Genomic DNA, 27473 nt, shown 5'->3' with positions numbered 1-27473 from the left:
TACTTTGAGAAAGAACTTGATTGGTCTGAAAGACTTCATGGGTCTGAAATGAAACTTAAATTTGGATGAAATGATTATCAGGCAGATCATGTAGTTTCTTTTTTTCCCCAATCAACAAATTCTACTTCTTTGAGAATTACAATACTTTTTTGTATACTTTGTGGCCATATACACATTTTACATGTGTATCAGTAACTTTCTAGGTCTCTTACCAAGATGCACTGTCTTGTGCAAACTTAAATACATACATATATTGTACCTGTCTTGATGTTTCATAACATTTTTTTATAAACTACATTGTTTTCAGCCACCACATAGGTGTACATGTTGGATAATATGGGATATTCATATCTACATGTTTCCGATGTTAATATGATGAAATCATTATAAAACTCTCAATATTTTCATTTAACCTACCATCTTTTATGAATTTCAAATATGTACATCTTTTTGTGTAAAATGCAGTCATGGACAGAGATTTTACACAATTACTCATTAGATGCTGCTATCTTGTTCATGATGACCTATTTGGCAAACGTAAGTAACAAACTGACTGCTATCTGAATAACATAACCAATAATTGATGGATAATATTTTTCTCCATTCTACTGCATCTATGAATTTTAATCTAAGTCCAGTGTGCCACAGCAAAATAGGTTTATTTTTCATGTTTTTAATTAATTTATTTTTTTACAAAGACTGCAACACCATTGCAATTACTTGCACGAACATAAGTATGGAGAATGTAGAGCTAAATCAGTTAATCTCCATATTTCTCCACCGTTTAGAAAACTGTACATCCAAATTTATTACTGAAACTCAAAACATTACAAAAATACAAATCTGAAAAATTATCTATAGATGAAACAATACACACACTGTGAAGTTAAAGATGTACAGAATGGATTAGTTCATGTAACATTATCAAAAGCACTGTATACAAATGCACAGATACCTATATTGCCCATTCAATAAAATCTTGCTATCAATGATGGCTAATTGTGTGATCTGTTAAGTGAAACACACACAGTTTATGCCCATACACCCCTCATCATAAGATCGTCGTCATCCTCATCATCACCTGCTGCACCCTCCGTAAATCTGTCCATATCTTCACCCGTTTCATAATCAGCTCCCACAGCACATGCAAGCAGCGCTTGCACATTACGTTGCTCCCCCGCTCCAAAAATATATCCATTTGCTTTGTCCACAGCATTTTTTACTTTAAGAATACTCTGTCTGTCTCCAATATTCATGGGTATGAATGATACCAAACTGAAATCTTCAACTAATGAAACTATTGCAGCATTTAATTTTTTGTATCTGAAACAAAGATAATTTCTAGTTGTTTGTTTACAAAATGAGCTTAAATAAAAAAAAAAAAAATTTACAAGTACAATCATCTTAGCAACTACTAATAGTTATGTGCACAGATGTGACCCATATAGCAACAAGGTGTGCTAATAAAGTTATTAGTAACTGTTTACTGTACAACAAAAGCTGGTATTACAATGAATTAGTAGTCCTCAAGACGATAGATCCAGGCATCCTGCAGCTCTTCAAATAAATTTTATGATGCAATCAAATAAACATACTACTACTGAATTATTAATCAAAGATCAATTCTTACTTTTTTGTGAATGGATCTTCATCCAAACAGTCCAGTAAATACTTGAGATCAAGGACATCTGTGTAAAAATCCAACCCAAAATGTAACTTGCTGCTGTACTTTGAAAGAAGGTCTACTTTTGACAGAACATTGATATGTGGCAATGCTAGTTGCAACATTGCTGACAAGGAGAGCAGCAATGCTGAGATAAACTTCCCTATGAAGACAGAAAGTGAGGAAAGTTTAATATTTCACTGGCACAAATGGTCCCAGTCTCTTTCTTTTATACACAAGTTTGTTCTGCTCACCTGGATCATTACAGTAATGACAGTCTACGAGATGGACAGCACATAGATGAACACCATATTTCTCTAGCTTTTCTGTAATATTTTTCATTGAATTATGATGAGTGTATAATTCAACCTGAAAATAAGAACACTGTATTCTTTACTGAAACCAGAACAAAAAATTTTGCTGACAGGTGACAATAATCCAGGTTCATAATGTACAGGGTGTTCCAAGAGAAATGGGCAGCATTCAGGGATATGACAGGAACGATCATGAAGCCCACGTTTACTAGACTTTTTTTGCTTTACATAATAATTCCTGTCATATCCCTGAATACTAACCATTCCTCTTGGGGCATAGCGTATTTGCTGGCAGTTGCCTTCCATTCAATAATGCAATAGCATGCAAATACACAGTAGTATCTATTTTACATAATTTCTCATATTTGAACCATTCGATAAACACATCCACGGCGATGTGTTGAATATGAGTTATCGGATGTTATTAGTACATCAATCCCCAGAAAATGATACAAAAGAGGTAATGGTGATACAGCAGGTGGCATGTCATTGTGAGGAGGTTATGTCTGCAACCAAGTCCAAGAGCTTGCCACACCACCAAGTCGGGTCCCTGGATGGCGGTCTCAAAGGCCCTGTGGTTCCCTCTGAAACAGAGGGCTGCTGCTGAATATACTGAATTGATGGAGCTATGCCCCTAAAACATCTCCTCCAATAGGAGCTAGTCATGAATATACTGAACGAGTGACGTGCATGGCCACCTCCTGTACTTGGAGAGGGGGAAGGGGGGTGTAGCTACCAAACATATTGAATAGATGGCTCTGGATGGGAACCCAGGTGACAAAACTGTTGCAGAATATGACTATGGCATACTCCTACTCCCCTCTTACACTGAGAGCAAGGAAGGTAATGCTAAAATTACAAGGGAGAAAAATAAGAAGGTGTTCACTGTCATTTTTTTTTTCATCTGGAGGAACAAAGGGTCCCCAGCTGTGGTCCTTGTACTGCATGAAAATAATAACTGATGTGAGGCTGTAATAAAAATGGCAGTGAAAACAGAGTCGAAGACTGTGCAAAAAGATATGTGAAATGTAATAGGGCAAAGAGCCCCAGGGACATATGCTTCTACAACAGCTGTAGCTATCGTTTAATGCAATACTCTGACTCATAAATCAGATCTTGTCATAGAAGGCATTTTCTTATACTTTAACATAGTAGTGTTAACAGTATGTGTTATCTGCCATGATCTGTGTCAGGGATTGTGTTAGCAATAATTAATGCAATAAATGTAATAAATGTAATAAATATGGGAATCTGACAAGAAGGTGTTAAACCACAACAACTTCACAGTAGCACCTAGGCTGGTCTTCCTGTTTGGAGATACTTTTATGTCTGAACCTACTGATTTTGTTGGGACATGTGTTATATCTACATCTATATACACATTCTGCAAGCCACCCTGTGGTGCATGGTGGATGGTACTTTGTACCACTAATAGTCATGCTTATCTCCATGGGCCTTATGTATGCCGGTGGCAGGAGGATCATTCTACAGTCAACTTCAAATGCTACATCTCTAAATTTTCTCAACAGCACTTTATGAAAAGAAATCCTTCCAGGGATTCACATTTGAGTTCACGGAATATCTCCAAGTACTCGCAGGCTGACTGAACCTACCAGTAACAAATTAAGCAGCCTGCCTCTGAACTGCTTCAACGTCTTCCTTTAATGTGACCTGGTGGTGATCCCAAACACACTAGCAGCACACAAGAATGGGTCTCACTAGTGTTCTATATGCAATCTCCTTTACAGAGGAACCACATTTCCTTAAAATTCTTCCAACAAATCTCAGCTGATCATTCACCTTCCCTACTGCCGTCCTTATGAGCTCACTTGATTTCCTATCACTTTGCAGTGATACACCTACATATTTAATCAATATGACTTTGTCAAGCAGCACACTGCTAATCCTGTATTTGAGAATTACAGGACTGTTTTCTCTACTCATATGAATTAACTTACATTTTTCTACATTTACAGTAAGCTGCCACTCATCACATGAACTAGAAATTTTGTCTAGATCATCTTGTATCCTCATACAGCCACTCAATGACAATGCCTTCCCATACAGTGTCATCAGCAAACAGCGTGATTCCTGCTCACCCTGTTTGTCAATTCATTTATGTATCTAGAGAATAAGAGCAGTCACATCACTCTTCCCTAGCACACTCCTGACAGTGCTTTATTTGACTGTCCCTCGTAGTGTGCTTTCTTGAGCACCATATATATCCATTTACATCCATACTCTACAGACTACTGCATGGACACAAGCCTATCTGGGACTCTTGGCATACAGATCATCTCAATCTCTTCATGATGGATAGCACCGGCGCAATTATTTTTGGAAATTAGTCCTCTGTTTCAACTAATTTACCATTTTCTTCTCCTCCTCCCCTCCTCTCTCTGACGACGACAATGATGATGATGATAAATCAACATCAAGTATCTAAAAGTAGCATGTTCTAATACATGAAGAGGATGTAGATAACTGATAAAATATTACCTCAGAGTGAGTAGGTGTTTGAATTACCCTTCCACAGAAATTACATTAAAATGTTGGGTTGAATCTCCATATCTTTAACTATTATGATCTAATAATATTCAAAATAAAGTCAACATTTATTGTGACTTTCGTAACTGTCTAAATAAGTTCTCCATATAATTCTTTGAGCTCTTGACAGAATGTGTGAACCATGTACGACCAAAGGATATCTTCTTATTTCTCCTCTTTAATAACCGTGTTTTTGGTGCGATAAACTAAAATTTATGTCACCAGACTATGCGAAGAATATAGTTTTGCTTCACCTGCTGCAAGTAATCCACTCAACTAGTGATGTGAACAGATGCATGGTAAAGATTCCAGGCAAAATTCAACACGACACCTAGTGAATGGCAAGATGTGATGTGCCAGTAGCACTGCTGCAGCATAAACACGTTCAAATACAAGTCTATAAATCTGCAGCCAAGACCATCACAGAATCAACACAATCTTTGGCTGAAACCTTCCACTCTGCTCCAAATCAAAGGACCCCAATCTACTCTGGGGATGATGCTACTAACTGTAAGCTGTTTTTGCACCCCATGAATGAGGCCAGCGGTCTTCACCAACTCTACCAGCTGCCTGTACAAACTGAGGATGGCCTAGAACCCAAGTGACAGGCGTCATCGGTGACGATGAGAGCCACAACCTACAGACAGCTGCACCCAACATACTCAACAGTTGCAGGCAGGGCCCCCCCACATCTCTGATGAGGCCCCCAGGCAGAAATACCGAGTGCACATTCGTTTGCCGATCCTCCCATTTATGCAGAAAGCAGTGGCACAGATGTCTTTTTCAGCTCTGGGGGCTGGAAGTGTACACAGTTCCTCCACAAAGGCTGCCTCGGTTGATTTATGATGACATTTCCTAGAAAGCCAACATCACTATATATTCAAAGGAAGACAAAGGGGGCTCCTGTTCTGTAACAGTTGTATAACTGCACTGAGATGTCATACACTAAGGGGAAAGCATTTTAGTGTTGCCTAGAGACTACTGAAAGATGTACTGCACACAAGAGGAGCTTTGGTGGAGGGAGTTCTGATGTAGGTCTAATATTTACTAGGAAGAGCACATTATTCAAAGAAACTATTACCGACATATGCAAACCCAAATTTTTCGCCACACTCTTGAGACATCCGTACAACAATACATACAAAAAGATGTAATGGTGTTAGCAGCTTTAACCCTTTAACTGCTCTGGACGTGTTAAGGCGTGCACCTTTGTACCTGTCCCTGTGTGCTCTGAACATGTTTATGCGTGCCACTGGTCCTTCTACCTGGTACTGTGAATGTGTGTACGCGTAGTCACGTTCAGAGTACCGGGTAGAAGGACTTGCGGCATGCATAAACAAGTCCAGAGCACACAGGGACAGGTACAAAGGCGCATGTGTTAACACGTCCAGAGCAGTTAAAGGGTTAATTCTGCAAGAAGGTTACAACATCCAATAAAGTTTCATTGTAATTGAGTTGGGTATTGGAGGTTGAGGGTAGCAAAGATGAAAGAGAAACAGACTGGTCCGCAGTCTGATCTTGCGCCACCTGTATGGTAGGTAAGCTGTCCATATTAATAGATGTATCTACCACTGGTAGGTTATCTGTATTATTACATATTTTCTAGATACACTCCTGGAAATTGAAATAAGAACACCGTGAATTCATTATCCCAGGAAGGGGAAACTTTATTGACACATTCCTGGGGTCAGATACATCACATGATCACACTGACAGAACCACAGGCACATAGACACAGGCAACAGAGCATGTACAATGTCGGCACTAGTACAGTGTATACCCACCTTTCGCAGCAATGCAGGCTGCTATTCTCCCATGGAGACGATCGTAGAGATGCTGGATGTAGTCCTGTGGAACGGCTTGCCATGCCATTTCCACCTGACGCCTCAGTTGGACCAGCGTTCGTGCTGGACGTGCAGACCGCGTGAGACGACGCTTCATCCAGTCCCAAACGTGCTCAATGGGGGACAGATCCGGAGATCTTGCTGGCCAGGGTAGTTGACTTACACCTTCTAGAGCACGTTGGGTGGCACGGGATACATGCGGACGTGCATTGTCCTGTTGGAACAGCAAGTTCCCTTGCCGGTCTAGGAATGGTAGAACGATGGGTTCGATGACGGTTTGGATGTACCGTGCACTATTCAGTGTCCCCTCGACGATCACAAGTGGTGTACGGCCAGTGTAGGAGATCGCTCCCCACACCATGATGCCGGGTGTTGGCCCTGTGTGCCTCGATCGTATGCAGTCCTGATTGTGGCGCTCACCTGCACGGCGCCAAACACGCATACGACCATCATTGGCACCAAGGCAGAAGCGACACTCATCGCTGAAGACGACACGTCTCCATTCGTCCCTCCATTCACGCCTGTCGCGACACCACTGGAGGCGGGCTGCACGATGTTGGGGCGTGAGCGGAAGACGGCCTAACGGTGTGCGGGACCGTAGCCCAGCTTCATGGAGACGGTTGCGAATGGTCCTCGCCGATACCCCAGGAGCAACAGTGTCCCTAATTTGCTGGGAAGGGGCGGTGCGGTCCCCTACGGCACTGCGTAGGATCCTACGGTCTTGGCGTGCATCCGTGCGTCGCTGCGGTCCGGTCCCAGGTCGCCGGGCACGTGCACCTTCCGCCGACCACTGGCGACAACATCGATGTACTGTGGAGACCTCACGCCCCACGTGTTGAGCAATTCGGCGGTACGTCCACCCGGCCTCCCGCATGCCCACTATACGCCCTCGCTCAAAGTCCGTCAACTGCACATACGGTTCACGTCCACGCTGTCGCGGCATGCTACCAGTGTTAAAGACTGCGATGGAGCTCCGTATGCCACGGCAAACTGGCTGACACTGACGGCGGCGGTGCACAAATGCTGCGCAGCTAGCGCCATTCGACGGCCAACACCGCGGTTCCTGGTGTGTCCGCTGTGCCGTGCGTGTGATCATTGCTTGTACAGCCCTCTCGCAGTGTCCGGAGCAAGTATGGTGGGTCTGACACACCGGTGTCAATGTGTTCTTTTTTCCATTTCCAGGAGTGTATGTATATTTCATTTGACCTCCCTTTGTTTTCCCTCATTTCTCTTCTCTTCAGGATGTTTGGAGTCTTGCAAGGGTTTCCAAGACCTTATTTCTGGGTTGATAATAAACTGGGCTGCCCAATGACCTGGTATTTGAGTTTCTTGTTTCATTTGAGTAGAGCTAATTTGATAGTCTACCAGTTTGCAAAAGAGTGTGTGTAATGGGAAGTTCTCCTCTCCTGTGATGCCAATCAGGATCCAAAGTCTCTTGCTGTACCAGCAGATGGGTATCTGCTGCTGACATATGGCTAGTGTACAAGGGAGGTAACTGCCCCTCTCTCAGATGATAGATGGGCCTCGCAGTCTGTTTCTGGATCAAGGTAAGAGGTATGCCTATTATAGTGGTTGTGAAGCTTGGTGCGACTGGAACTGGAGAAAGCCATCCATATTTTTGATGTCCTCTAACATAAGTAAGGCAATCCAGTATTTGCTGAAAATTAGACCTGAACAATTTGGGCACTGGTGTGGTTGTCGACAGGGAAATGGCATTTGGGTGCTCATGACATTACTTCAGATAGGTCTTGAGGTACACCAGGTAGCCGTATGGCGAAATCGGTACAAAAGCCCACATGTGTGATTGAATCTACACAGTAATTCCACTTCTCTGTACTACAACTTTCATCTTCTCAGGAAGGGTGTTCCCTTATAACGTCAATATTAAAGTTGGTGTGACCATCCAGTTACACTTAGGTCTTTTCTGAATGCGGTGAACATAATGACATTTCCCAACGCTCTTAGTTTGCCTGGAATTTTTCACCTGTTTGGATTAGTAAATCTCGGCGAAAAAGAGATCTTCTGGGTCCTGTTTGGACTTATGTTGGGAGTGATTTTAATTCTCCCTATGGTAAAACAAGCATAGGCTTGTAACTATTTCAGTGGCTGCCTTAATCATTATATGGGGTGTATCATAATTAATGGTGTAAATGCATACAGTTGAAACTACACAATACTAGAAGCAAAAATGTCTCAGTAAACATAGGGTCGAAAATGCATACCTTAAGAGCTTCCATATTCTGGGAAGCGACAATATGGACCAAAACAAGAAAAAAATGTCCAATAAACACGTGCTCTAAAATGCATATCTTGAAAGTTATGAGCATTTGTTCATTAGAAGAGTTATGTTTCAAAGTAGTGAAGTTAAAAAAGTGCTCATAGCTCTTAACGTATGCATTTTAGAGCATATGTTTACTGGAAATTTTTTTTCTTGTTTTGGTCCATATTGCCACTTCCCAAAATATGGAAAGCAAAGAGCTTGCAGTAGAACAGATTTGTTTCACAGTATCGAAGATGAAAAATTGCTCGTAACTCTTAAGGTGTGCATTTTTGACCCTACGTTTACCGAGACTTTTGTGTTTCTAGTATCGTGTACTTTCAACTGTATGGGTTTACACCATTAATTATGATACACTCTGTGGATTCACCTCTCATTTCTTCAAGAGAAGCAACCTTTCCAAATTTAACTTCTATCTACTCATCAAAGAAGTGTGGTTTGCTCTCTGTGAGAGTAAGTCCACCTACTTTGGTAAATTGCTCAAACCCTGTTTCCCAGCTTGTCCTCCTTCTGAAGGTAAGTAATTAATCTTTGATTCCTGTCTGCAGAGATGGTCAAACCAGTTCAACCACTTTTGTGAGATAAGTTTCATATATTCCACGTGCAAAATATTTCCCATGGTACCACTTACTCTGCTCGAGGGCTCACCCTCTTGATCTTGCATCCTGTCCAAGCAGGGTTGGTTGGTTGGTTTGGGGTATAAATGGACCAAACTACAGGGTCGTAAGTCCCTTTTTCCTAAGGCAAGCAATGCACAAGGTACAAAAACACCCAAAGTATTCTGAGAAAGTAAAAGGGGGAAAAGGAATAGGGAACCACACCTAAAAAGAAAACGAATGGATCGAACAAAAAAACAGGGAAAACAAACACCAGAAGGAAAAGCAGAAGGTGGTATTAAAACCATAGAGTAGATGGTCTGGGCTGGCTGATCACAATAGTAAAAAGAGGATGAGCCAGCCAATCTGCAACACATTACAATGACCACCGCAAAAAGACAAGGCGAGTTGAACACATGTAGGGAAAGATGACCACCAAGACAAACAAATGCAAAGAAATTGCAACAGAGTTAAAATGGAGGGAGGCTGGCGGCCTCGGAGAGAAGGCTATATGCTCACCCTTATATGCTATGGTAAAAAACCACGTCATGAATAAAACATAAAACTAAATCTGCTGTTGAGGCATTGTCACTCAATACCGAAGGTACGGTGCTGAGAAAGTTAAAAGTCTGCCGCAGAGGGACTAAAAGTGGGCAGTCCAGCAACATGTGGATGACAGTCATATGTGAGCCACAGTGACATCGAGGCGGGTCCTCGCGACAGAGGAGGTAGCCATGTGTTAGCCACGTATGGTCCATGTGGAGCTGGCAAAGAAACACAAGAGTCACTGCAAGAGGTCCGTATAGAGGACTTTCACACATTCGTAGTGTCCTTAATGACACACAGTTTGTTGTGCATACTGAGATTAAGCCATTCCATCTCCCAAAGCTGAAAAACACTGTGGCGTAATAATGATCACAGGTCAGTTACGGGGATGCTGATCTCCAGAAGCGGTTTCCGTGTTGCTTGTTTGGCCAGCCCGTCGGCAAGTTCATTTCCTGGTATTCCGATGTGGCCTGGGGTCCACACAACACCACACAATGAGTGGACCATTCCAGGGCATAGATCGACTCTTGGACAGTCGCCACCAAAGGATGGCGGGGTTCGACAGCTTGAAGGCTGCTCAAGGAGTCTGTACAGAGAAGAAACGACTTGACAGGGCATGAGCGGATGCGGTCAAGAGCATGAGAAATGGCCGCCAGCTCTGCAGTGAAATCACTGCAGCCATCTGGCAAGAAGTGCTGTTAAATACCGTATTTACTCGAATCTAAGTCGCACTTTTTTTCCGATTTTTGAAATCCAAAAAACCGCCTGCGGCTTAGAATCGAGTGCAACGTAAGAGGAAGTTCTGAAAAATGTTGGTAGGTGCCGCCACAACTAACTTCTGCCGTCGAATATATGTAGCACTACACAGGCATGCTTTGCAGTCACAAAGATAAATACTGGCGCCAAAACCTCTGCGCCAGTAAATAAATTTTTTTAAAAAAGGTGGAAAACGAGCTTTTTTTCTCCGCCCCGAGTTTCGACCACTGCATTTTCATACATTATCCAACGAAGTAAATACAAATTCCGTATTGTTCATCTTCGAATGTAGCAGTCTTTCAATGTACTACGAAAATCCGACTGGCAAGACTGTTCGGGATGTTTGTCAATATGGCCAACTCTACATTCTGAATTTTTTCCTACCCGTGAGAAGATATGGTTGCTACTAGTAACTTTTATGAATTGTGAATCACATGCAGTATTCTCTTCATCATAAGAATAATACGAATATAAACATTTTGCCATGTATTGTTTTGTGTTTGCTGCTATCTCATTTAAATCCTGTCTGCCTAATAAACTACGAAACTAGATGAGACAACAGCAAACGCGGAAGAATGTACATATCATGTCATGTTCATATTCATATTATTCTTATGCCTAATAGTGATACAGTCAGAAATAAAGCACGGCATTTTTCTAGATTTTTAAATCGAAGATGACTCTAATTTCTGTGCAGAATGTTATGTACTAAAGAGGCGTGTGCAAAGATTTTCAAACGGAGAAAAATTTTCACTAAACTCTCGTTCAGAACATCATCTACCATACGCAGTCTATTATCTGGTTCTTGTTGATCCTCTCTTAAAAAAAAAAAAGCGGCTGTAGCACGCACAAAAGTAAACCATGCTGCGAGCGGCGACAGGCCGTAAACACTCATTATCAGAATGCGGCAAACAATGCATGACACAGTACAATAATGCGTTTTCAGCTCAGAGTGATGTAAACACCTATAACAAAGAGAACAGCACTTATCAGATCAAAGAAAAATAAAGAATCAATTCAAACCAGACGAAGCACGTGAAAAAGGAAGGGTACCCGTATAAATATGGACGGAGCGCCTGACGCATAGCAATAGCTAGCTGGTAAAGCGTAACTGCTAAACTTACGACTCAAACCACACTACTGTAGCTGTATCGTCATTCATTCGACCTAAATTGTGTCTCATATTACAATGAACCAACTTTGTTTCTCCCCTTGAATTTCGAGTCTCAAATTTCAGGTGCGGCTTAGATTCGAGTGCGGTTTAGATTCGAGTAAATACGGTATGTCCTCCATGAACACACGTGAAGCCAACGTGACCATCAGCCATCAAGCCGTCGGTATAAACCACTTCATGGTCCTGGTACATATCAAGAACCGAGAGGCAGTGACAGCGGAGAGCAGCAGGGTTAACTGAGTCCTTAGGACCACGTGAAAGGTCCAGGTGAAGCTTCAGCCTAGGTGTACACCATGGAGGTGTATGTGAATGGACCTCGAGTATAGGTGGTAAAGGCTAGGACTCCACTTCAGACAAAAGAGATCAGATGCAAACTGCAATCGTAAGCCCCGACCTGGGCCTCCAATGCAGGAGATGAACTGCTGTGGGTGGGAAAAGGAGATGGTAATTCGGATGCTCAGGAGAACTACAAATGTGTGCAACATAACTGGCGAGCAGTTGTGCACGCCTAACCTTCAACGGAGGGACTCCGGACTCCACCAGGACACTGGCCACCGGACACATCCTAAAGGCTCCTGTTGCCAGTCAAATGCCACAGTGGTGCACCGGGTCGAGTAAATGCAATGCTGAGGGCACAGACAAACCGCAAACCAGACAAACCATAAACCAGACTCCCATAGTCAAGGCAGGACTGAACAAGGGCTCTGAAGAGCTGCAGCAGCGTAGAGCGATCTGCACCCCAGTTGGTGTTGCTCATGCAGCAGAGGGCACTGAGGTGCTGCCACTACTTCTGCTTCAACCGACGAAGATGAGGAAGCCACGTCTATCAGGCGAAATCCAGTCCTAAGACTTGGTATGTCTCCACTACCATGAGCGGATCGTTATGAGGCGTGTTTTTTAAGTAAATACTGTTTTGCCACACCGCAGCCGCAGTGCTGCGGTCGGCGTTCTGTGCATGCGCACTGGGTACCTACATCTGTTGTCTACGCACTGACACCATTACAGTCTTATTCTTCGTTGGTTACGTTGTGTACTGAGTGTTTAAGATGCCTCCAACAATCGTGAGTCCCGCCGACTGTGAAGTACGGGCTGTTATAAGATTTCGTAGTGATAAAGGCATAAAAGCGATCAATATTCATGAGATCTGTGCAGTTTACGGAGAAAACATTACGAGTGATGGAATGGTAAGAAAGTGGGTGAGAGCATTTAAAGATGGCCGCCCAAATGTGCATGATGAACAACGGAGTGGGCGTCCTTCGGTCATTAATGAAAGTTTGGTGCAGGAAGTGGACAATAAGGTGAGAGAAAACAGATGCTTTACGATTTTCTCCTTGTGGGATGACTTTCCTAATGTTTCTCATAGTATTTTGTATGGCATTGTGACCGAGCACTTGAATTATCGAAAATTGTGCGCATGTTGGGTACCAAAAAGGTTGACGGATGGGTAAAAACACAAACATTTAGACCGTGCATTGACTTTCCTTGAGCGATACCACGACAGTGATGATTTCTTAAGCCAAATTGTTACGGGCAATGAAACATGGGTGGCCTACATCACACCAGAATCAAAGCAACAGTCCGTGGAATGGCGGCATTCAGATTCACTCAGAAAAATGAAGTTCAAGCAAACAATTTCTGCCCAGAAAATCATGTGCACAGTTTTTTGGGACAGAAAAGGAGTATTGCTTGTGGAATTTCTGCCTCGTAATGAAACAATCAATGCAGCAGCTTACTGTAAGACATTGCACAATCTGCACCATTCAATTCAGGACAAAAGACATGGCAAGTTGAGCAAAGGCACTGTTTTGCAGCAAGACAATGCCCGTCTGCATGTGGCGAATCAGACCAAAGATCTCATCACATCTTTTCGATGGGAAAGTCTAGATTATCCTCCGTACAGCCTCGATCTTGCGCCCAGTGACTACCATCTATTCCTGCACTTGAAGAAACAAATGGGCGGTCAGCGTCTTCAAGACGATGATAAAGTCAAAACAGTGCTGATGCAGTGGTTAACAAGTCAGGCGGCAGACTTCTATGAGGAGGGTATTCAAAAACTGGTACAACGTTATGACAAGTGCCTCAATATTGACGGAAATTATGTAGAAAAGTGGATTAAGGTACAGGCTTTCATGTAAAAATAAAATTATTGAGATACGTCTTTTTAATTTCAAAACTGTACTTAATTAAAAAACACGCCTTGTACTTAGGTAAGGTTCTGGTTCCGGACAAATGGCACCACTCCGACAGAAGTGCATGACACACGACTTCACGGGGGGCTAGAGTCCATGACTGCACCTTGTGGATGGCTCCCTGTAGGCACTGCTCAGCAACACCAGTACTGGAGGAGCAGTACAAAATGTAGAACTCGTCTGGGTACAGAGATGGTGAGACGGACGGCCCGACAGCTGCTGCTAGACCGTTAATGGCCACTTAGAGATACACTCAATACAGAGCCCTATCGGACCCCATTCTCCTGGATATGGGGGCAACTATGGGAGGCACCAACTTGGACATGGAAAGTATGGAGCGACAGGAAATTTTGGATAAAAATTGGGAGTGGCAAGAATATGATGTCGTCAGGTCATGTCTCAAAGCTTTTTGTAAATCAAAAAAGATGGTAACCAGGTGTTGGCGTCTGGAAAAGGCTGTTCGGATGGCAGACTCAACGGAAACTAGATTATCACTGGTAGAGCAACCCTGGAGAAAACCACCCTGGCATGGAGCCAGTAGCCTACGTGACTCCAGGACCCAACACAACCGCCAACTTACCATATGTTCTAACAAATTACAAAGCACGTTGGTAAGGTTGATGGGCCGATAGCTATCCACATCAAGCACGTATTTGCCAGGTTTGAACACTGCAATGATGGTGCTCTCTCACCATTGCAATGGAAAGTTGCCATTGCACCAGATCTGGCTGAAGATGATGAAGAGATGTCGCTTGTAGTCAGGCGAGAGATGTTTGATCACCTGACTGTGGATCTGATCTGGCCCAGGAGCGGGGCAATGTGCAAGGACACTGAGGAGCTCCCACTCCATAAATGGAGCATTATAGGGGTCACTGTGATGTTCAGTGAAGGAGAGGGCTTTCCTTTCCATTAACCATTTGAGGGTGGGGGATAATTCTCTGATGCAGAGGCTTGAGCATAGTGCTCGGCAATTGTGTACGTGTCAGTAGGTAACACACATCATTGATGTTAATGCCAGTGACACCCTTTGGGGTCTGGTACCCACAAACATGTCTGATCTGACATATGGTACCCAATGGCCAAGACGTACCTCTCCCAACATTCCTGTTTCTGTCTTTTTACGAGCTGTCGAACACGGGCACGGAGCTGTTTAAAAGCTATTAGTGCTCTAAGGGTGCCACTTATGTCGCTGTAGAGCTCACCAATGCCCTTTAATGGCCTCAGCAATTTCCGGTGACCACCAAGTTACTGACTACTGCCAGGGGCACCATAAAGAACAAGGGATCGTGTTTTCAACCGCAGAAATGATCGTTCTAGAGACCCGCTCAACTACCACATCGATGGTACTATGTGGGGGAGATTCAATGGTGACAGCAGAGGTGAAAGCTTCCCAGTCTGCCATCTTGGCAGACGTCTTGGGGAATGGTGCGGGGGGAGTGACAGGAAGATGGGAAAGTGGTCACTACCACACAAGTCATCGTGGGCTCTCCAGTGGACAGATGGGAGAAATTCTGGGCTGCAGAGGGATAAATCAATGGCCAAGTGAGTGCCATGAGCCACACTGAAATGTGTGGGGGCCCCAATATTTAAGAGGCAGAGGTTGAGTTGAAACAGAAAAGTTTCAACATCTCTATCTTGGCCAGTAACCACGGTGCCACCACAAAAGAGGACATGGATGTTAAAATCCCCCAAAAGTAGGAAAGGTTTAGGGAGTTGATGAATCAGTGCACCCAATGCGTTCAGGGATACTGCACCATCTGGAGGAAGATATAAGTTCATGCATCGTCCTTATCCTGACAGCCACAGCTTCAAGAGGGGTTTGAATGGGCACAGGTCCACTGCATACCGAGTTCAGGACATAGACACAAACTTCACCTGACACTCGATTATAGTTGCTACGGTTCTTGTAATATCCCCTATATCCGCAAAGGGCAGGGGTCCGCATTGCCGGGAACCAGGTCTCCTGGAGTGCAATGCAGAAAGCAGGTGTAAAGCTTAACAGTTGCTGTAGCTCAGCCAGGTGATGGAAAAAACCACAGCAATTCCACTAGAGGATGACGTTAACGTGAGGCTGGGTAGGCATGAAGCAAGCAAGGAGGCAGGTTACACCTCAGGGTCACCTGCTGCCATCGACTGAGTATTTGTACCCATTCCTATTGTGGATGAGGTGTCAGTGAGATCCAGGTACTCAGGGGTGCTAAGATCTTCACCTCATCCTCAGGTGCAGAACTGGTAGGCAGAGGTGGTGTTGGGGCCACCAGAACCGGAGGGTCCTTTTTCTTAGCAGGCTTTTTTGTTTGCTTGCCCTCTCGCTTCTCTTTAGGGACTTGCTGGGAGGACTTCTCTGAAGTCACTTCTGGCACAGAGGAAGACTGTGAAGCTCTTCGTCCAGCAGCTTTTGGCTCCTTTAGCCAGTGGCGAGTGTCCGCTGTGGCATTAGTGGAGACTTTAGGAGAGAGGGCCCGAAGGGACCCCTTCCACACAAGAGGAGCTGGAGGAGGCCGTTGCTTCCCTGCCTGGGGAGAGGGGACCAATGTCCCGAGCTATTGGTGGGTGGGGGAGGGGGGGGGGGGGCTTGCTCCAGAAGTAGGTACTTTGGGAGCCATGGAAGGAGATTTTCCCCTCTACCATCAAGGGGGCAGATGTATTCTGGAGGCCTGGACAGACCACTGTTTGCGGCACAGTGTGTGGTACGACTGGTACTTATGAGCAGCACATGTGGACGTCAACCGAAAGGGGTGTAATCATTCAAATTTACGTTTAGCCTCTTGGTAAGTCAACCAATCCAGGGTCTTGTACGCCATGATTTTCCACTCCTTTTGAAGTACTGTGCAGTCTGGTGAGCAGGGGGAGTACTGCTCTACACAGTTGATACAAGTGGGTTGATACAAGTGGGAGGAGGCACACAGGGAGTATCTGGATATAGTGGACGTTCGCAGTCTCGATTTGTGGCGTTTGAAGTACCTGAATTACCAGCACTTACAGTACCGCATAGGGGGAGGGACGTATGGTTCAACGTCACAGCGCTAAACCATCACCTTGACCTTTTCAGGTAATGAATCACACTCAAAGGCCAAGATGAAGGAACCGGTAGCAACCATTTTGTCTTTGGATCCCCTGTAAACACGCCAGATGAAATGAACACCCCCACCATTCTAGACTGGTGCGGAGCTTGTTGTCAGACTGCAAGAGGAGGTCGTGATGGAAAATAATCTCCTGGGCCATGTTGAGGTTTTTATGGGGAGTGACGGAAACACGAATATCACCCAGCCAGTCACAAGTGAAACACCCGGGATAGGGCTGGGGATGCTGTCTGAATCAAGATTGCACTGCTTCTCATCTTGGACAGCGCTGTCACTTCCCCAAACGTATCCTCAAGATGTTCAACAAAAAACAGGTTTCGTAGGTAGAAAGGAATCCCCATCCATTCTGCTATAGACTAAATACTGAGGCAAATATGGCTCTCTTCTTTCTGTAGCCCTACGTTCCTCCCATGGTGTAGTGAAGGAGGGAAACAATTTAAGGTCATACCTGTCAGCAGTGTACTCAATCTTGCCAGTCTTAGAGACTGCTGGTGCCATACGATCACCAGCAAGAGATGACTTAGACCACTTCTTGAGGGTCATCTGCCCTGATGCCACCCGCTCTGATCAGGGGCTCTCCCCATAGGCGCCACCCAGCCACAGCAAACACCACCTGGTATGATGGCCACTGCTGGGAGTCCTGATGCCCCAGGAAGACAGGCATCTACTCTTGGCTTACATTGGGAGTTTACAGCTCCGGCATCAGCAGTGTGATCCCTGTGTTGCCAGGAGGCTACCACCAAATGGGTACATGACAGATCCACCACAATGGACTGGCTACCATGCAGGATATTTTGAGCAGAGAAATCCAATACTGTCATGGAAGTGAAAGAGGACAGGAAACAACTGAATAAGATGACATACCCCGGAAAAGTATCCTCGCCCAAATAGTTGAATTGCAGGTGGAGATGCAAAGCCATGACAGGAGATCCAGGAGATCAAATCTAAGGACACTATGGATAACTCATGCACCACGTAAGGCGTCCTCCCCCATATGGCCCACACTTCTATAGATTTTGGAAAGTGGCAGGTCAAACCATAAAATGGGGCCTGAACTTGCAGGGCCAAGAAGTGTGAGACTCCTTTTAGTCGCACCTTACAACAGGGTGTATACATGGACAAGGAAAAAAAATTCCCAGATTTCCCAGTTGAAAATACACTTTCACCCGGATGAAAATACACTTTTTCCTCGTTAAGTGAGAGTATACTTTTCTTCGGCACTATAAAACTTCTCAATTTTTTGATTGTTTATGGTTTTATACACTGACGTAGAATTACCCGGCACTTTAGAAAATGAAACTCAGGGGAAAAAACACGTTTCGGAAAGATCTTCGATGTGCAGCAACATGTACGCTGCATATTTTCGTGCTACGAAAGTATAAATTCGAATTCCACCAAACACCGCATGTTACTTTCCGAAGCATTGAAATTGAGATTGCGATGCACTTTCATGAGCCAGTCATAGCTCATGCCACGTGATCTCGCCAGCTGATGACAGCACAGGACACGTGATGTAGTCAGCCAATAGCAAAATCACTCTTAAGTAGCGCGAACACACAAATAAGGAAAGTTAATGATTTAAATTAATATACATATTGTTGCTACAAGAAAAGAAAAGCTTTCACATATAATACCACGTAAGGCATCCTCCCCCATATGGCCCACACTTCTATAGATTTTGGAAAGTGGCAGGTCAAACCATAAAATGGGGCCTGAACTTGCAGGGCCGAGAAGTGCGAGACTCCTTTTAGTCGCACCTTACAACAGGGTGTATACATGGACAAGGAAAAAAAAATTCCCAGATTTCCCGGTTGAAAATACACTTTCACCCGGATGAAAATACACTTTTTCCTCGTTAAGTGAGAGTATACTTTTCTTCGGCACTATAAAACTTCTCAATTTTTTGATTGTTTATGATTTTTTACACTGACGTAGAATTACCCGGCACTTTAGAAAATGAAACTCAGGGGAAAAAACACGTTTCGGAAAGATCTTCGATGTGCAGCAACATGTACGCTGCATATTTTCGTGCTACGAAAGTATAAATTCGAATTCCACCAAACACCGCATGTTACTTTCCGAAGCATTGAAATCGAGATTGCGACGCACTTTCATGAGCCAGCCATAGCTCATGCCACGTGATCTCGCCAGCTGATGACAGCACAGGACACGTGATGTAGTCAGCCAATAGCAAAATCACTCTTAAGTAGCGCGAACACACAAATAAGGAAAGTTAATGATTTAAATTAATATACATATTGTTGCTACAAGAAAAGCAAAGCTTTCACATATAATATTGGTCTTGAAGATTAATAAGCTGCAAGAGAAGCTAAGCTTCCACATATAATATTGGTCTCTTTTACGCGTGTTACACTTTAACATACATCACATAAATGTGCCAGTAAAATTTTTAATAACGACGTAAATGTCTGATCTTCTGGGCTAGAAATTCTTCTAGATGGTCATCCCCAAAGAGTTGATTTTTAAATGAGAGTCAAACGCTCTGTGATTTAAGAAATTCGTCGTACATTCTCGCACATAGTTCATCTTGCATAAAAGGAAATTAACTTTCAAAGTAACACTTTTCAAACCACCATTCGCGATATTTTCCTGTGACCTGTTAGAAATAGGTTCGGTTCAGCAGTTGTCAGAGAGCGCCAAGTAACAGGTGTCACTGCACTTGCGCAGCTAAAATGACGCAGAAAGGCCGTATGTTCATACGTGTACAACATTAAAAGATCTTGCATTAAAACGAATCTAATGTAAACAGCTGTCACGCCACGCTCATTGGAGGCAATTTGTTGTTAAGAAGCATTGCATAGTCTTCCTAAAGCCTTTGACACACTTTGCTGTTGGCAGACGGTTGTATGAGCACTGTGTTTTGTTGTATACAGCGCATTTCCTTTGCGACTTAAGTTTTATTTTCAGTTTTTTTCTTTCTTTTTTTCTATCCTCTCGTTCATGTTTTGTTCCTGAAGGATTATTCTGCAGAAGTGGGATACAGTAATATTCTTTGTTAGAGTATTTGTTCTTACCAGTCAAAATCCCAAAAATTTAACTGAAAACTAAAACAATGAAAAATTTCTGGAATTCCAAAAGAATTCCCAGGTTTTTCTCGGTTTTCTCCCGGATGAAAAAATTCCCGGTTTTTTCCCGGATCTCCCGACTGTCCCGGGTCGTATACACCCTCTACAACAGGCGGGGATACCTCGGGCCTATTCTAACCACCAGACCCGCAGGGGGAATGAACAGCTGCCAAGTGTTTTACTTATGCCTCAATATTCCCTTTAACGATGGCATCTCCGCTTGAAGACTGTTTTTGCTTTCAGAAAGTGAAAACCAGCTAATACCTTTTGTCAAACAACTTAACAGTAGTGGGGAAGTTGTACGAATCACGGATATGCATGGTTGATCCAAGAGCTGTTACCTAACCACATCATAAAAGCTGCAGTAAATGTCCATATAACAAGGAACACTGTGTTATCTTATGCCATGGATCTTCTAAGGTGGCCTTTGAGTCTTACTCAAAGTGAGAACAATGTATTTAGAACCTAAGAAATTGAGAGCAGTGTAGTTAGAACCTAAGGAATAGCAACAGATCAATGTCAAGACACTGGTGTCATTAGTGTGTGTGTGTGTGTGTGTGTGTGTGTGTGTGTGAGAGAGAGAGAGAGAGAGAGAGAGAGAGAGAGAGAGAGAGAGAACGGGACCATTGCAACACAGCAGGAGGACAGAAAGCGTTGCAATGGCTCAAGACCACACTTCACGATGTACATACCCGCAAAAGTCTCTCGAGTCCCCACTCTCTCCTGTGTAGAACAGCAAATAGAGCATCCTAAGGACGTCCAGAGCTTGTTGTCTAGTGGCTAGTGTTGTGGCCTCTGTATCACGGGGTCTCGGGTTCGATTTCTGGCTGGGTTGGGGATTTTCTCTGCCTGGGGACTGGGTGTTTGTGTTGTGCCTGTGTTGTCTTCATCATTTCACCACCACCACTTGTGACAGTGGCTAGATCGGATTGACTAAAAATTGGACTGTGTAAAAATTGGGACCTTGTACGGGCACTGACGACCGTGGAGTTAAGTGAGCCACAAATCAAACATCATCCTAAGGATGGATATAACCAATAATTTTAAATTTATTAATTGCTGATCTTACGCAATAGAAGCAATAATTTTTTATGAGAAAACACAGCACTAAGCTGAAAATGATTTGTTTAAAAAACAACAACATAAATTACATTTCAGTACAACAATCAATGGTGTGCACTGAAACACAGTGTGATTAATGAAGTATTAAAAGTAGAATCATGGGACGACTTCGTCCCAGGGTAGAGACACTTGTCTTCAAACCATAGCAGATAGATGATATAATGCAAAGGTATCAGTGAAGTAACCTAATTTAGATCTCAAGTTCCATGGGGCCTTGTGAACCACAGCTCTTCAGTCCTGGAAAGACTCGCTACACAGAAAAACAATAACAAAGTTTATAAAAAAAACAGAAAAATAAAAAGAACATGAAAACACGTAACCTGTAACAGTATATATAGATTAGTAGCACTGCTTATAGAGATGTAAGGAACTCTTGTAAAGAACAAAAAGATTAAGCTACTATAGCTGAAGTCATGAACAGTGACAGTCGAGTTTAGGCTTGTTCTGTGCACCTACGTCATGCCCTGTCCAATAGTCAATGAGGTTCAGTAGTGTTCTCAAAGCTCTGCTGCGAATGTCATAGCCACTGCAAGCATTGAACATGATTGTAGTGAGTTAATTTTTATTCCATTTATTTCCAGTTGAAATCGCTGGTGGTGGTGGTAAGAGAGAAAATCTACGTAATCCAGTGAGATACACAATTTGGAGAATACAGGCTTTCTTCAAGCACAAAGCATGTGCATGGACGTACCATAACTGTAGCTTGGAACATGTAACACGGTGCCCCAACCTGTGTGAACAGGATTCGGTCGTTATCTGAGAATAGAAAGACCTTTCAACTTTAATCAGAAAATTAGAGTTCATTACTTTCCCATTTTGCTGAAAACCTACTGAAAACTGATTCTGCTAACCTGGGCACAACTTCCGTACAGTGGAACTGACTTTTGCGATGAGTTTTCCCTGTTTTCCAAAACTAAAATCAATGATTTCAGAGCCTCATATTAATTTGCTGTGAAGTGTTTTAACCTTATTGTGATAAGTACCTGTTACAGTTACCTTAACTTACCCAGAAAAATAAATATTTCGGAGGAGGGGGGTCTACGGTGACACCACCTTGTAAAGCTCATTTAAGAAATCAATAGTCTACACTCATAAATTTTTTTTTATGAATTACCTACCTGCCCAGGACAGTCAAATAAAATGTAAGAATCTCTCAAGCGGCACACATGCTCTAGTAACCAATCAACATTTTTCTCCAAAAATTCCATACAAAACATCAGTCCTCCATTGGGTCCTAGGTGCAGATTAGTCATCACATCATCCACGGTAACTAACTCTGATACATCAGCTGCTGCTTCATAAATCAGGGAATCGTTAGCTGGATCTAAAGATAAAGGAATTTTACTATATACTTGTTTGGCATACTATTATGTCAAGGCACAGACTTCGATATTCATTTCAAATTCTTAAAGAAGTTTTGAGTGAAATTACCTATATTTATAACTGAAACTTTCCTCCCAATACTCTTAAGGAAATGGCCCATTGTCTGACAGTATGTTGTCTTTCCACTCCCTGGAGGCCCTATAACAAGTTGTCCAAAAATCGCAGCCATGTTTCCTAAAACTAAAAAACAACATTTTATTTTTAATGATGCCTGAAACACAAAACACATTATTTAAATACAGCACGGTCACAATGACATAATTACGATGGAAACAAGATTTTAAATTTTGTTAGAATGAGAACGGAACATTTTCGCTTCAGTAAGGTACGTTATCTTCCTACAGAAACAGTAAGTAACTAACAGAGTATGAAGAACAAGTTAGGAATTAACTGTTTTTTATAACAACACCAGATGACAACTTTGTACTGATAAAAGCATTTTTTAAGTTGTTAAGCCATTTGTGAACAATGGCATGCATATAAATTCATCATCACTGCCGTTTTGCGTAGTAATCCTCTTTTACAGTGGACTGGACAATTAAGAGCTTAAACGCTTCCTAAGACAGGAGATAGCAGCAAATATTTTTCTCTAAAAATCTGTCTGTATTAATGATTTGTGTTCTGCAAGATGCCTATCCATGCCTTCTCATAGCTGATAAAGCTATGATTTCTTGAGGATTACATTATACTTTGTTAATTGTCTGTGAAATCATTGATAATTATGCTATACCTATAGAGATTAACTGAAACATTTTATATCATTTTATGTTTGTCAACCATACTGATTACAAAAGGATGTGGAATACTGCTAAACCTATCTTTTACTTTAGTGGCATTTCACCTAGAGAGTACAGAAATATTTTCTTGGGAAATTGTATACAGGTTGCTCCATTGATAGTGACCGAGCCAAATATCTCATGAAATAAGCATCAAACGAAAAAACTACAAAGAACGAAACTCTTCTAGCTTGAAGGGGAAAAACAGATGGCGCTACAGTTGGCCCGCTAGATGGCGCTGCCATAGGTCAAATGGATATCAACTGCATTTTTAAAAATAGGAACCCCCATTTTTTATTACATACTCATAAAGAAATATGAATGTTTTAGTTGGACAACTTTTTTCACTTTGTGATAGATGGCGCTGTAATAGTCACAAATGTATAAGTACGTGGTATCGCATAACATTCCGCCAGTCCGGATGGTATCTGCTTCATGATACATGATACATTACCCGTGTTAAAATGGACCATTTACCAATTGTGGAAAAGGTCGATATCGTGTTGATGTATGACTATTGTGATCTAAATGCAAAACGGCCGTGTGCTATGTATGCTGCTCGGTATCCTGGACGACATCATCCAAGTGTCCGGACCGTTCGCCGAATAGTTACATTATTTAAGGAAACAGGAAGTGTTCAGCCACATGTGAAACGTCAACCATGACCTGCAACAAATGATGATGCCCAAGTAGGTGTTTTAGATGCTGTTGCGGCTAATCCGCACATCAGTAGCAGACAAATTGCGCGAGAATCGGGAATCTCAAAAACGTCCGTGTTGAGAATGCTACATCAACGTCGATTGCACCCGTACCATATTTCTATGCACCAGGAATTGCATGGTGATGACTTTGAATGTCGTGTACAGTTCTGCCACTGGGCACAAGAGAAATTACGGGATGATGACAGATTTTTTGCACGCGTTCTATTTAGCGACGAAGCGTCATTCACCAACAGCGGTAACGTAAACCGGCATAATATGCACTATTGGGCAACGGTAAATTCACGATGACTGCGACAAGTGGAACATTAGCGATCTTGGCGGGTTGATGTATGGTGTGGCACTATGGGAGGAAGGATAATTGGCCCGCATTTTATCGATGGCAATCTAAATGGTGCAATGTATGCCAATTTCCTACGTAATGTTCTATCGATGTTACTACAAGATGTTTTGCTGCATGACAGAATGGCGACGTACTTCCAACATGATGGATGTCCGGCACATAGCTCGCGTGCAGTTGAAGCGGTATTGAATAGCATATTTCATGACAGGTGGATTGGTCATCGAAGCACCACACCATGGCCCGCACATTCACCGGATCTGACGTCCCCGGATTTCTTTTTGTGGGGAAAGTTGAAGGATATTTGCTATCATGCTCCACCGACAATGCCTGACAACACGCGTCAGCGCATTGTCAATGCATGTGCGAACATTACGGAAGGTGAACAACTCGCTGTTGAGAGGAATGTTGTTACACGTATTGCAAAATGCATTGACGTTGACGGACATCATTTTGAGCATTTATTGCATTAATGTGGTATTTACAGGTAATCAAGCTGTAACAGCATGTGTTCTCAGAAGTGATAAGTTCACAAAGTTACATGTATCACATTGGAACAACTGAAATAAAATGTTCAAACGTACCTACGTTCTGTATTTTAATTTAAAGAACCTACCTGTTACCAACTGTTCGTCTAAAATTTTGAGCCATATGTTTGTGAGTATAACAGCACCATCTATCAAAGAGCGAAAAAAATGGTCCAGCTAAAACATTCATATTTCTTTACATACTACACAAATTGTAATAAAAATGGGGGTTCCTATTTAAAAAAACGCAGTTGATATCCGTTTGACCTATGGCAGCGCCATCTAGCGGGCCACCATAGCGCCATCTGGTTTCCCTCTTCAAGCTAGACAAGTTTTGTTCTTTGTAGTTTTTCGTTTGACACTTATTTCGTGAGATATTTGGCCCGGTCATGATCAATGGACCACCCTGTATATCCCCGAGTGGTATCCTGACGCTCATAGAATCCTAGAAATCTCACAACATATTAGTAGGGTATTATTGTCAACATAGGGTGATCTAACTAATCTGACCTGAGATATTTCTATGATTCCTGTCCAGCATAACGTCTGCAATTCATTTGGGAATTCAGTATCCAACTCCCTCTCCCCAAGATCTAAATCAAATCTGAAAGTGTTTCCAGATATTCTACTAACTGATGACTGTTCCAGTAACTGTTTCTATCCGAGCATTTTGTATGAGAGAAGAAACAGTTACACACCACCTCCCTTGCCCAATATTAATTGCTCCAAGTTAGTTGCACAAACTCTGGGCAGTTGTGCCAACCCAGGGGTGTAAAAAAAGCCATTTCTTCAACATATTGGTACTGACTTTGGCAGGCAACTTTACAATTTACTCTGAATGTTGTACCCTTTCAGAAATACTTGTGTTCAAAAATCGGTGGCCACTATCCAGGAGACAGAAGCTACAGGAAGGTCAAAGGTACCCATGTCTGACTTTTATTAAGAAGATGTGGAGTACAGGTATGGTAGCACACAAAGACCAAATTAAATTTTGTGGAAACAATTCAATACACAATTCTATTTTCTCCTATACATAAATGTTTAGTTCATAGAGCTATGAAATAGCATTTCCTACCATCCACACTCAAAATAAGTTCTGTATACTCTATGAGACTAGAATACCTAAAAGATGAGATATTTGTGGATAAATAGCTTAGGTTATGGTTTCCAGAACCAATTTTTACTCTGTAGTAGAGTGTGTGCAGTTTTCAAAACTTTTTGGCATGTTAAAACTGTGTTCTGGACTGGAACTTTAATTCAGAATCTTACTTTTTACAGGCAGAGCTCTTACTTACTGAGCTGTTCAGGCACAATGACACACCCTCAGAGCTTTGCGTCCATCACACCTTCCGGAATCTCCTTTCTTGCAGGAGTGCAAATCCCTCAAACTACGCAAGAGAACTTCTGTGATGTTTGGAAGGCAAAATAGAGGTACTGGTGGAAGCAAAGCTGTAAGGGCGAGTCATAAGTTGCGCCTTTATAGCTGAGCCTACAAGAGCATTGGCCATGAACAGCAAGATTCCAGGGTCTTTAGGTCCCAGGTTAGCACACAGTTTTAATCTGCCAGGGAGAATCAAAGTTGATGCGCACATTGCTGCAGTGTTGAAAAATTCATTCTGGTGACTATTTTTGCTCTCACATTTATAGCTTCATTAATATTCCCCTTCCCTCCCCCAAGCATCACTCATAACAAAAAATTTGAAGTAACAACAACGAAAATGAAAATGCTCAAGTTTATTAAGAAAAAAAAAAAAAAAAAATACATCTAACTAAAATTAAAAAGGAGAGAAGAATAAGAGACAAATGCCAAGCTGCAGTCCTGGTACAATGTAGTCAGCTGGGACTATGTAGAATCTTGTTTGTGTGTACCAACTGCTCAATGCCTCAACTACACAGTGACTGTTTACTCCTACCATTATTAAAAAAATGTGATTCTCAGATACTAGCACTGTGTTTACTTTTCTACATTAATTTCTATTTTTTTTTAATGTGTGGAAGTAATTTTTACGTCTTCTCACAATCAAAATAAGCAACATATGAAAATTAATTTTTTGCTATTACACATTTTTCATAGTAATCAAAGTATCAATATTGGATTAGTTTTTGCATTAATTTTCTGGAACTGTTCCAGCATTATATGATTATGTACACTGTGAAATGTAACCACCCTGTCTCCCCCCCACCCTTCCCCACTGTGAGATATAGTTAGAATAAAACATTCTATTACGGGTAAGGACAGAAAGATGGCATCACATAATACAGAGTAAAACTACAGTAGATTTCATTACACCATTCCACAAATACAATTTAGTATTACCTGCACCATCTGAACTGTTGTCCAAATCTCACACTACATTAAAAATGACAATGCGCAATTATAAAGTACACTTACGCAAGCCACAGTGTCACCAGATTTTGTTCTTCAGTATGATTTCTCTAAGAAGTTTCACAGTTTTCACATCATAATTTTTCAAAGATACAGAAAAAAGCACTGGCTTAGGCATACATGTGTGCTCTGCAATATGGCGAC

General features: G+C 42.4%; 1 protein-coding gene across 1 annotated transcript; it reads right to left on the bottom strand.

The window, feature by feature from the left end:
- Nucleotides 1–633: 633 nt before the first annotated feature.
- On the bottom strand, nucleotides 634–27473 carry LOC126483826 (GPN-loop GTPase 2-like). Its single transcript, XM_050107026.1, has 6 exons — nucleotides 27336–27473; nucleotides 22630–22761; nucleotides 22317–22522; nucleotides 1918–2032; nucleotides 1631–1826; nucleotides 634–1323 (listed from the first exon to the last, which is right to left on the bottom strand). The coding sequence occupies exons 2-6, from the start codon at nucleotides 22748–22750 to the stop codon at nucleotides 1032–1034; spliced, it is 930 nt and encodes a 309-aa protein (XP_049962983.1). The 5' UTR covers nucleotides 22751–22761; nucleotides 27336–27473; the 3' UTR covers nucleotides 634–1031.

This window comes from Schistocerca serialis, chromosome 6 (assembly GCF_023864345.2).
Source record: "Schistocerca serialis cubense isolate TAMUIC-IGC-003099 chromosome 6, iqSchSeri2.2, whole genome shotgun sequence".
Lineage (NCBI taxonomy): Eukaryota > Metazoa > Arthropoda > Insecta > Orthoptera > Acrididae > Schistocerca > Schistocerca serialis.
The sequence above is the reverse complement of the archived record's forward strand: the minus strand, read 5'-3'. Positions and strand labels throughout refer to the sequence as shown.